The following is an 11,265-nucleotide window of genomic DNA, read 5'->3' as shown; positions in this document are numbered from 1 at the left end:
AAAAGACGAAGGCAGCCCAGGGACAGCGGTAGCAGCGTACGTAATCAACCCACTGCCATGCCTGAACACCGGCCCACCGGTAACTGTCCCGGTCCTCCCGATTAGCCACTCTGAGCCTGGTTCATGGTGAGAAAAAAGTGGACTTTAAACAGCTACAGCAAAGCGTTGATGTTTGTTCATTTCTGCAATGAATTTACTTTAAAAGGAATCAATTCTAGAAAAAGGTTTATTTTTATTAATATTCATTCAGGACATAATTGGTTGATCATACAGAGCACAGGAGGAAGGAGTCATCAGACACAGATGATGCACATGAGGAAGCTTCGGGTTGGAATGGAAACACCCTCAGAGGAGAGCGACACGCGCCAGAGTCCCAAATCTAATCATTATTAACCTTTAGAACAAAGAGATTAGCGGAGGTCAGGATGAACAGTCTCTCATTGGTTGCCCTGAAGCCCAGGATTGGCTTGTCGGAGTCCAGGCTGGCCACCTGTTGCTTGGCAACCTGTCCTACCTGACGGCCCTGCTTCCTGTTGAAGAGGACGGTCTCCACCGGCGACGGCTGGCGGTAGATGAACACGCGGCGGAGACACTCGCACAGGGAAGCGTAGGAGAAGTTCGGAGCGCAGGTGGCGAACTTCTTATCCCGCTTGGACGCCTGGACGTAACCTGTGAGGGAAGATCAGAGGGGCGGGGGGGGTCCTTCACCGTTATTCCATCACAGAGTGGAGCATCTCACATGCTGCTTCTCATGTTCAGTCATCAAATATCTCATCTAAGTGATCAGTGAACAGCTGACTGGAAGGAGATGAACAACACAGACCTATAAGCCGCATTTTAGTTTAAAAAAAAGCTCCTTTAAACTGTAAACGCTGGGTCGATGCAGTCGCAGTTATACGCAGCTATAATGTGTCCTACCACAACTACAATCCCTGGCAAAAATGATGGAATTACCGGCCTCAGAGGATGTTCATTCAGTTGTTTCATTTTGTAGAAAAAAAGCAGATCACAGACATGACACAAAACTAAAGTCATTTCAAATGGCAACTTTCTGGCTTTAAGAAACACTAAAAGAAATCAAGAAAAAAAATTGAGGCAGTCAGTGACGGTTACTTTTTTAGACCAAGCAGAGGGGAAAAAAATATGGAATCACTCAATTCTGAGGAAAAAAATTATGGAATCACCCTGTAAACACCCTGTAGACATCAAAGTGTCAAGACAGAAAACTTAAAGCAATAGGTCTCAAAAACCGAAAATGCACAACAAAACAAATGAGGAACGAATGGGAGGAAACGTCTGTGACCGAACTGTAAGAAACCGCCTAAAGGAAATGGGATTTACATACAGAAAAGCTAAACGAAAGCCTTCATTAACACCAAAACAGAAAAAAAAACAAGGTTATAATGGGCTAAGGAAAAGCAATAGTGGACTGTGGATGACTGGATGATCGTCATATTCAGTGATGAATCTCGAATCTGCATTGGGCAAGGTGATGATGCTGGAACTTTTGTTTGGTGCCGTTCCAATGAGATTTATAAAGATGACTGCCTCCACAGTCATTGATGATATGGGGCTGCATGTCAGGTAAAGGCACTGGGGAGATGGCTGTCATTACATCTTCAATAAATGCACAAGTTTACGTTGATATTTTGGACACTTTTCTTATCCCATCAATTGAAAGGATGTTTGGGGATGATGAAATCATTTTTCAAGATGATAATGCATCTGGCCATAAAGCAAAAACTGTGAAAACATTTCTTGAAAAAAGACACATAAGGTCAATGTCATGGCCTGCAAATAGTCCGGACGGATCTTAATCCAATTGAAAATCTTTGGTGGAAGTTGAAGAAAATGGTCCATGACAAGGCTCCAACCTGCAAAGCTGATCTGGCAACAGCAATCAGAGAAAGTTGGAGCCAGATTGATGAAGAGTACGGTTTGTCACTCATTAAGTCCATGCCTCAGAGACTGCAAGCTGTTAGAAAAGCCAGAGGTGGTGCAACAAAATACTAGTGATGTGTTGGAGCGTTCTTTTGTTTTTCATGATTCCATCATTTTTTCCTCAGAATTGAGTGATTCCATTTTTTTTTTCCCTCTGCTTGGTCTAAAAAAGTAACCGTTACTGACTGCCACAATTTTTTTTCTTGATTTCTTTTAGTGTTTCTTAAAGCCAGAAAGTTGCCATTTGAAATGACTTTAGTTTTGTGTCATGTCTGTGATCTGAGTTTTGCTCTACAGACAAAATTGCCTTGCAGTTGTTTCTAACTGCTCTGATGGCTCTGATGCTCAAACACGCCTCGGTCTGAGTCACAGAAGTCGCTTCGGCAGCGTTTCATTGTCGCCCTCTAACTGGATGATGCATTGGCGGGACTGCAGTGTTAGGAGAAGACGGATGAAGATGTCAGAGGCGTCAAAGCAGAAAATTGAAAAGAAGCTCCAGATGCGATCGTTTCAGGCGAGAGGACAGAGCTGAGGGGGATAAATTACAGAGAGTGAGGGCCTAAAAGAGACCTGGCTGTTTACTATCCAGAGGAGATTGATGCCTTCTTCTAACTTTTACAAGCAGAGCGCAGAGTTGTACTGCTGCCAGTTAACCTGCTGTAACAGCAGCAGCAACAGCTCCGAGAAGAAATAATCCAGCAAAAGTATTTCACGATTCATCCAAAATGTCAATTAAGATTCGCTGATTCCATCCGCTTCCAGCAATGATTAAAGTCTGAGGACAAACTCCTGACTGATTCTGGGGAGTTTGGGTGAGATGGTGTAAATAAAGAGCGATTTCTCTTCAGGGAAATGAGATTGCATGCGTCTGCTTGGACGGTTACATAAACCGGCAGCCCAGTTTGTGCCTCCAACACACAGCAGGTGGTTGGAAAACACACTTACTGCAAATTCACTGGAGACTAAACGTGTAAACATGAGCATCATATTTGTTAAACCTTAATTAAGGCTGCAGTCTGTTAGCAGAGCGAGGACACGAGAGGCTTCATACGATCGGTCGGGCGCAGAAACAACGGTCCTCAAACCCGTCTCACGTTGGAAGGAAGCTCAAACGTGTGGTTTAAACTTCAGGGGTTGGACACGAGAAGACTTTTAGAAATGAGGTTAGAGTTAAACGATTATTATCCATCATCCAGCCTCAGCTTCAGCTTCCCATCAAGCTGCTTCCGTTGTACCTCTGAGGTGAGACACAATGGCTGTGTTCGAAACTGCATACTACATACTTCCATACTCATCGATCAGACAGTATGCAGAGCGTTTACCCACAATGCATTTCGCTCCTGCCCGAGCCGAAATCAGCCGGCCTGAAGCTGATTTCCCTTAAGCTGTAAACTCTGTAAACTTTAGCAACATTTGAAACATTTTCAGGTGAGAAAGTAGTCGTTTAGATCCCCAACGTTTTGAAAACCTGACAAAATACCGGCTATTTACAATTTTGTTCCCACGAATTCGGCACTACTAAAGCTAGCCGCAGTGAGCAACGCACTTCCGGTTATTTTCACAAAATAAAATACCCGTTGCCTTTTATCATAGGGAGAGCCATTACGATACAATTGGTGCTTTTGTTTTGAAAACAGGAAGTGAACCTACCCTCGTTGTAGCTAGCTTGAAACTGCCGTTTTGACAGGAAATGTCGGTCGGCGGCGTCAGGTTACATTGCATCTTGGGTAGTTTGAGTATGAGTAGTAACCTCATGATGCATACCCAACATTTTGGTGAATCTAGTATGCATCCGGGAACTTCTCGCTTACTCAAACTCGCATACTAACTCAAAAAGTTAGTATGAGTAGTGGGAGTAGTATGCGGTTTCGAACACAGCCATACTCTCATCAGCAGCTACATACCTCGCTTAACTTAAAGGGGAAATCGTTTTTTTTTTTCTTATCTTATTTCTGGCATAAAATACCTTCATCTACTCACCGATAACAGTTTGGTGAAAGTCGGCGTCCTTCGGAAGATATTTTGAATCACTGGAGATCGTATGGTATATCCATATAACGGGCGAGAACAGGGCAGAGACAATACAGCCTCTAAATAAGGAATTATCTGTCTTTATTTCACCGATACTTTAAGACCAATGGATAAATGAACGCGTACTATTGCACTGTTAGCTCAGAGCTGCCGTGTTGTTGTTATCCAGGGTTATCGGGGGGCTTATAGGAAGCTTTCTACAGACGCGTCTACTGGGATGTCGCGGCCTTCTAAGTTTCCAAACTACATTTTCTAAGAAAGGCCGTGGGGGGCAACAGGTGGTTTGATTCTTGCACACACTTCCGACTTGATTGTTTAAAAAAATATATGTAGTTTATTTCCAACAAAAAATATGAAAACAATAACTAAAAATCTCTTACAACTTAGATGAAAAACGAAAGTTAACTTAATCTGATTATACAAGCTCAAAAAGTGGTCAAAACCAAAACCTCCCGTCTTCACAGCGGACATTTGACCAACAAAAAGCTCCTCCAACACGCCCCAATGGTGTGTTCTTAATTTCTCTGATTAGAGGAAGCTAGCAAAGTAGTTTTATATCAGTGGAGTGACATATATTTAAACCGAAGCAGTTTGAACACACACAACATAAGCCCTTTTTCCATCAGATTCTGTAGCGAATTAAAAGTTATATCGCATTACTTTGTTGCGATATAAGATGCGTTCGGTTGGTTTTCCATCAAACAGGACGATTCTAGCGAAATAAAATGACATCACCGGAACGTGCTGATGCGCATTATTCTGACTCGACCAGATGATTTTCCATTACAAAAGTGGCGAATTGTAGCGAATTAGAATGCTCGGTAGCGGGAATTTAATTGCTCGCGCTGTTATTGTCAGCCTCCTGTTATAACAGTTGCTATAACTTTCAAGGCTACGTACCTTTTCACCACTGGCTTTCGTTTTATTTATTAGGCTAGTTACTTATTTAGAGTTATGGACCGTAGGATAGGACCAAACATGCTGCTAGTGCTGCTATGTCAGCTTATAATAGCCGTCAGAAATTTAAGAAGGAGGATCCTTCATCCGCAGGATCCGCAGCATAATTAATTCTCGCCTCGCTCTCATCGATGAGAGCGAGGCGAGAATTAATTATGCTGCTTCAGGACCTCCCGAATTGTGTTTAAAAAAAGCAGAGTCTCTGCTCTCGACCAGTTGTTTCTTTTATCATCGGACATTGTTGTTACTAGTTGTTGCTGCTGTTTTGATACCGACAGGATAGGTGAAATGGGGCGGCTGAGCGGCTCAACAACAACATTCGAATCCTCGCACTTTACCAATACCATCTGCGCATGCGTGGCTAGTCTCAATCGCATTAACCTTTTCCATCACTTCTGTAGCGATACAACTTAGCCCTGAACCACCTATTTCGAGCGAATTGATTTAATGCGACAAAACAGGCGTTCTAGCGATTTAACCGTTTTTCCATCACATGTATCTCACTAATTTCTTGATGCGCATCAAATTAAAGCGAATCATGTCGATGATGGAAAAAGGGCTATATATAGAGAGATGACACACAGACAGAGGTCCTGCGCCGGGCGAAAGCTGGAGTGCAAGACTCCATACACTATGACATCCTGTGAGAAAAGTTGACCAGCCAGAAAAATAATTTTAACACCGTTAGAAGCAGAAGGCTTAGAGGAAGCTAGCAATGTAGTTTTTATATCAGTGGAGTGAAATATATTTAAATCAAAGCAGGTTGAACTCACTTGAAGCTGATTTTTGAGGGCTCCAAAAGTTAACATTGGAGTTGATGGGAGATTTCGTCAGAATTTGAGATTTTGTTCAAGCTTAAAGGCTCATAGTTCAAAATCTGTCCATGTGGGCTCTTTAGGAGTTACATTGGCTGAAAGAGGACAATTTTTCCTACATTTTAAGATATAATTTGTTTCTCTCAGTTAAACTGTATGAAAGTTATAGTAATTTGTTTGAAAAGTTGAAAATTATCAGCACGCACTGCTGAATGTCTCATTCATAAAATCGAAGAAGGATCTTAATTTTCATATTTTTTAAACTGTCATATTTCAAAATTGGCTGAATATTTTTGAAAGCTGAAACATTTGGTAATAGCTGAATGTCTTATGAACATTTTAAAATTTGAATGGTGTCTCTAGCTGAAAGTATGCTGAAGTAGTTAAGATTTGAAAGAGGAGGAAGCTTTTTGAAAGGATTTGAAGGATTTACCATTACTTTTAAAGGGAGGAAAACTTGCACAAAAAGCTTAATATCTTAAAAAGTTTAAAAGTTAGAAATACCAGAAGATATAGCCAGTAATGTGCTGAAAGAGCTGAACATTTTAATACCAAAATTGTTGAAATAGCTGAAAGTATGCTGAAGTAGTTAAAGGACAAAAATCGGCGGAAGAATAATAATAAAGGGAAACAGGAACTTAATAGTGAGAATGCTTAATGCATTCTCACAAAAATGAATTACAGATTTTGATTCCAAACTAACTAAAGTATATTCTAACTGCCCAAAGAAAACTGAAATTGATAGAACTTATGATTTACAAACAGAAATGGCCACAACATGGGATGATATCCTCACTGCGCTCCACTGCAGCACAGCTCATTCACTCCGTGCTCTGTGACGGTCGACTAACTTCACACAGAGTTTGCTGCTGCTACTTTTGTGCAACATGGCAGGATATTTATCAGATTTTGACAACGTGGACGACCACTTTGAGTACGATGGACATCCTTACCGTTTTAAGCCAGAGTCTACGGATGAGGAGCTCCTGGAAAGGAGGCTGCAGAAGCAGAGGAACAGGTGGCCAGAGAACAACAGACAGCTGCACGTCCACGAATCAATGTGACCAAAGCCTCGTTTCCACTATGCAGTCCGGGTCGGGTCGGGTCTCTTTGGGGTCAGCTTTGCGTTCCCACTGTACAAAGGGGACCCTCAGGGGTGGGCGGAGTGCGTGCCGAAGCGTAAACAGCAAATAACATCCATAATTTGGAACCACCTCCAAGCTTCTTCAGCTTAATGCGACACTGACTCGCGGTCCGGTTGAAACCACTCTGACATTTTTGCGACAATCAGCTGGAAAACTTTTTGGTTTAGCACAGGGCCATCGAGCTCCTGCTGCACAGCCTCCTCACCAACAACGGAGAGCAGAGCTTGGAACCGGTCCTGTGTGCTCGGTATCCCAAGCAGAAGGGTTACAAGAATGGTAACGGTCCGCTTTCGTGGTGGTGAAAACACTGAGATAAGCGAACCGTTCTGAACCGACCTGTACCGGACTGCATAGTGGAAACACGCCACAACTGACCCGGGTGTAGAAAACTTCCTATAAGCCCCCTGATAGCCCCGGATAACAACAACACGGCAGCTCTGAGCTAACAGTGCAATAGTACGCGTTCATTCATTCATTTGTCTTAAACTATTGGTGAAATAAAGACAGATAATGCCTTATTTAGAGGCTGTATTGTCATCTAAATATCTTGCGAAGGACGCCGACTTTCACCAAACTGTTATTGGTGAGTAGATGAACGGATTCTATGCCAGAAATAAGGTCCAGGTTTAAAAAAAAAAAAAAACACGAACTTCCCCTTTAAGAAACAAAATAGATAATAATACAGTACTCTGTTTAGTGTTTAATATCTTCTTATTAGCAGGCTTTAATATTTTCCCGTTCTAGTGGAGAACATTTGTCCACATGCACAGAGGAATGGAGCGATGGTGAAGCCCAGGTTTATGGAGGAGTATAAACCATGACCTTCTGTGATGTGAGGCTTCACATCTGAGCCAGTTCGCCACAGATTGATGGGTTTGGGCTGAGCTCTCAGGCTGTTTCCTGTCCGCTCAATCACATTAAAGTAATGCATTTAAAGTAGATCACTGGCAGTCTGAACAGAAGTGGAAACTCATGGAGGAAAAAGGAGCTGTTGTACCGTCTCTCTGTGGTACTTTGACCCACGCATGTCACAAACATTTCATTCAGACCTCAGGAAATCGTGTCAGCTGATGAGATAAGCGCTTCTTTAACAGTATTATGCCTTTTCCTCATTTTTACATTTCTATTCCGGGCCATCTAATATTCAGGTCATTATTCTTTCCCATGCAGTTAATTGTTTGCTAATCAAGTAAATGACAAACTTGATTAGTGCAAAACACGACACTCAGCAGGTGTAACTGCATTATTCCTCTGCCACTGGGCAGCCACCAGTTGTTTCTGCGTGCAGGTAAAGAGCCGCCTCGCATCACAAAATCCAGACAATTTGTGAAAAGGGCAGAATGTGTGTAATTAATTAATTCATTTCATCAAGATCCAGATCTGTAATGTGCTCAGTTTCTTTGTTTTTGGTCTCTGGTCTTGATTCCACAACATGTTGGACTTTAAAGGCCGCTGATGTTCATTATCCAACTGGATAACGGCACATTTTAAACAGTGTGGCATGCAAACAATGATTTATTGGTAATGAGGGACCCCAAAGTGTGCCAAGAAAACACTGCCCACACCGTTACATCAGCGGCTCAGCCTGCTCGGCTGTGGGCTCAGTGGATTCATGCTGCTGACGTCAAATTGTCAGCTGCCATCTGCAGTCTCAGCAGAAACAGAGACTCATCGGAGCAATATTCAGTCTTCAGCTGTCAGCTGGATCTGAACCAGGAGCGCTTATCTGAGGTGTGGCTATCATCCTTCAATGAGGAGTTTCTGTCCATGTGATGCTTTTAGTTTAGTTAAAATTAGGGCTGGGCGAGTTAACTCGTTAATTATTTAACGCCGATAAATATTTTATCGCGCATTAATGCAGGTTTTATTATTTATTCTATTATTGTAAAAGTCTGTTGCCGTCTGCTGCGGAACCGGAAAAGAAAGTAATCGGCGGATCCACCAAACATGGAGAAGGGTACGGAACTTTTACTCGGCCATTTTCATTTTAAAGTTCTTCCAGACGGCGGAGTCGACAGAACCAAAGTCATCTGTAAACACTGCCAAGTTGAATTGTCTTCTCACCGTAGTAGTTCCAGTCTAAAATATCACTTAAAGGCAAAACACACAACTGATAGCAGCAAGTCATTCAAGGAAACAGACAGTGGAGCGAGGCTTCTACATAAAAACTACAGAAAGATGCTGATGTTAAAAGTGTGTTTGCACAACAAATGTTATGGTACTTTCATTCATATGGCAGCACATATAAAATAAAACTAAATGCTAAAAGCTATACACTACTTTTGGATTAATTTTTGGATTCTGCGTACAAATGTGATTAATCATGATTAATCAGGGAAATAATGCGATTAATTAGATTAAAAATTTGAATCATTGCCCAGCCCGAGTTAAAAGCCCAGATGAGCAGGTTCAGAAACCAGCCAACAGTCCCACCAAAGCCATTTTCTCTGAGATCTTTTCACCCATCCTGAAGCTTCCTGTGAACATCAGCTGAACTGTAGACGGAACAGAAGGTTTTCCCTCTAAAGCGATGAGTCATGCCACCCATTGCGCCAAGCTGGCGGCCCGGTGCAGTGACGGCCACCTCAACACCAACAAGACAAAAGAAATCCTCGTTGACCTCGGAAGGTCGAGGACTACGCTGCACTGAGGCTTGAGCAACAATGGGGAAGAAGTGGAGCGGGTCACAAACTTTATGTTTCTCAGGCTGCACGTCTCAGAGGAGCTGGACTGTGAACCCCAACCCATTATTAAAGAGGCCCAGCAAGCAATTTCGCTTAAGCTCTAAACTCTGTAAACTTTAGCTACATACTACATACTTCCATACTGCATACTCATCGATCAGACAGTATGCAGAGCGTTTACCTACAATGCATTTCGCTCCTGCCCGAGCCGAAATCAGCCGGCCTGAAGCTGATTTCCCTTAAAGGTGCCGTCGGTTTGGAGCTTGGTAGAGGTTGGGGGAGGGACCTGAAAGTTGTATCAGTTCGAATTTTCCGACTTTAGACTCACTGAAAACCTGCCGACGGCAGCTTTAAGCTCTAAACTCTGTAAACTTTAGCAACATTTGAAACATTTTCAGGCGAGAAAGTAGTCGTTTAGATCCCCAACGTGTTGAAAATCTGACAAAATACCGGCTATTTACAATTTTGTTCCGACGTTCGACGCTACTAAAGCTAGCCGCAGTGAGCAACGCACTTCCGGTTATTTTCACAAAATAAAATACCCGTTGCCTTTTATCATATGGAAAGCCATTACGATACAATTGGTGCTTTTGTTTTGAAAACAGGAAGTGAACCTACCCTCGTTGTAGCTAATTTGAAACTGCCGTTTTGACAGGAAATGACGATCGGCGACGTCACGTTACGTTGCATCTTGGGTAGTTTGAGTATAAGTAGTAACCTCATGATGCATACCCAACATTTGGGAGAATCTAGTATGCATCCGGGAACTTCTCGTATACTCAAACTCGCATACTAACTCAAAAAGTTAGTAGGAGTAGTAGGAGAAGTCGGAGAAGAATGCGGTTTCGAACACAGCCCATGAGCACCTTGTACGATGACAATAAAGCTTCTTCTTCTCGACTGTTCTTTACTTCACATTTTCTGTAAATCAACAAAAACTCTTACCCAAAGCGTTAAACGTAGCAATGTGCTCCCACATGTCGCCGGGTTGGTTTGGACGGGGCTGCCACACCAGAGCGTCCACATCATGTCGAAGGCAGAGACACGGCATTTCAGACGGGTCAACGTCCACCGTGAACAGGTACTGATGGCTCCCGAGGTTCACCTGGAGGAAAAGACAGACGGGAATGAAGGTTTGTGCTCGAAATGTTTCCCTCTGCAACTTTTCCTAAGCTCCATTTCTTGAACAACGGAAAACATCATTGGATAAAGGACAGGTGATGGGAAAAATTCTTAAAAACTTTGGAAAAGATGAGCAAGCTGCAATGAGAATTCAACCTTACTGATACCAAGCTGAGATGTGGGTTTAAAGGTCTCATTTCAGCACTGAAACTACAAATATGTTCAATAAATATCCTAAAAAAAGTGCTTTAGATGCTTTACCTGTTGCAATCTAATCATGTTGCATTAATTATTCCCATAACTTTCAGTATTTTACCCACAGTGCATCAGAATAAGTGGCCGATCAATCAGAGGTTTTTACGGTTCTATTTTCCATCTGTTTTTACTCTTCTTTTTATTTCTTTGCTTACATGCCCACACATTTATTGCTAAAAGTAACACGTGTTTTATGTCTGTTTTGGGACAACCACATTCACTGAATGCGCTGTTGCCCGGGCCCTTCAATTTGCAGAAAGTTTATGGCGGACATAAAGCCAATAAAAGGCTCTGAACCAACAGAAATGGACCATT

General features: G+C 42.4%; 1 protein-coding gene across 1 annotated transcript in view; it reads right to left on the bottom strand.

The window, feature by feature from the left end:
- Positions 1-225: 225 nt before the first annotated feature.
- The window catches only part of nudcd1 (NudC domain containing 1), a 462,800-nt gene continuing 451,760 nt past the window's right edge, over positions 226-11,265 (bottom strand). The window contains exons 9-10 of the mRNA XM_075449601.1: positions 10,519-10,678; positions 226-669 (exon numbers count right to left, since the gene is read on the bottom strand). Coding sequence (XP_075305716.1) covers positions 380-669; positions 10,519-10,678 — 450 coding nt within the window. The 3' untranslated portion in view covers positions 226-379. The remainder of the gene's footprint in view (positions 670-10,518; positions 10,679-11,265) is intronic.

The sequence above is a fragment of the Odontesthes bonariensis genome, chromosome 18 (genome assembly GCF_027942865.1).
Source record: "Odontesthes bonariensis isolate fOdoBon6 chromosome 18, fOdoBon6.hap1, whole genome shotgun sequence".
In the NCBI taxonomy this organism is placed as follows: Eukaryota; Metazoa; Chordata; class Actinopteri; order Atheriniformes; family Atherinopsidae; genus Odontesthes; species Odontesthes bonariensis.
The sequence above is the reverse complement of the archived record's forward strand: the minus strand, read 5'-3'. Positions and strand labels throughout refer to the sequence as shown.